This window comes from Penaeus monodon, chromosome 23, assembly GCF_015228065.2.
Source record: "Penaeus monodon isolate SGIC_2016 chromosome 23, NSTDA_Pmon_1, whole genome shotgun sequence".
Lineage (NCBI taxonomy): Eukaryota > Metazoa > Arthropoda > Malacostraca > Decapoda > Penaeidae > Penaeus > Penaeus monodon.
In genome coordinates this window covers 6,997,576-6,997,799 of record NC_051408.1, presented here as the reverse complement: position 1 = coordinate 6,997,799, position 224 = coordinate 6,997,576, and the positions used below count along the sequence as shown (strand labels likewise).

The following is a 224-nucleotide window of genomic DNA, read 5'->3' as shown; positions in this document are numbered from 1 at the left end:
AAATTACATAAAATCACACCATTCACACAAGAATTTACAAGGAAGGCATACATTAGGGAAGTCAAGGCCAAGGGTAAACTTGACATCAAACCAGCATGACTTGTCGTAGTCAGGGGCAGGCCCACAGTCGTACACCTTCTCCTCGTATTCTGTGCCGGTGTACTCCAGCAATAAGCGGATAGGCTGGGCAAGCTGTGAGGGATAGGAGGAAAAATTATCATAGT

At 45.5% G+C, this 224-nt stretch overlaps 1 protein-coding gene across 1 annotated transcript in view; it reads right to left on the bottom strand.

Moving 5' to 3' along the window:
• Nucleotides 1–224, bottom strand: part of LOC119587754 (glutathione S-transferase Mu 3-like) — a gene marked incomplete at its 5' end in the record, with an annotated part of 5,946 nt that overhangs the window by 3,805 nt on the left and 1,917 nt on the right. Inside the window, 1 exon segment of the mRNA XM_037936440.1 lies at nt 52–192. Coding sequence (XP_037792368.1) covers nt 52–192 — 141 coding nt within the window.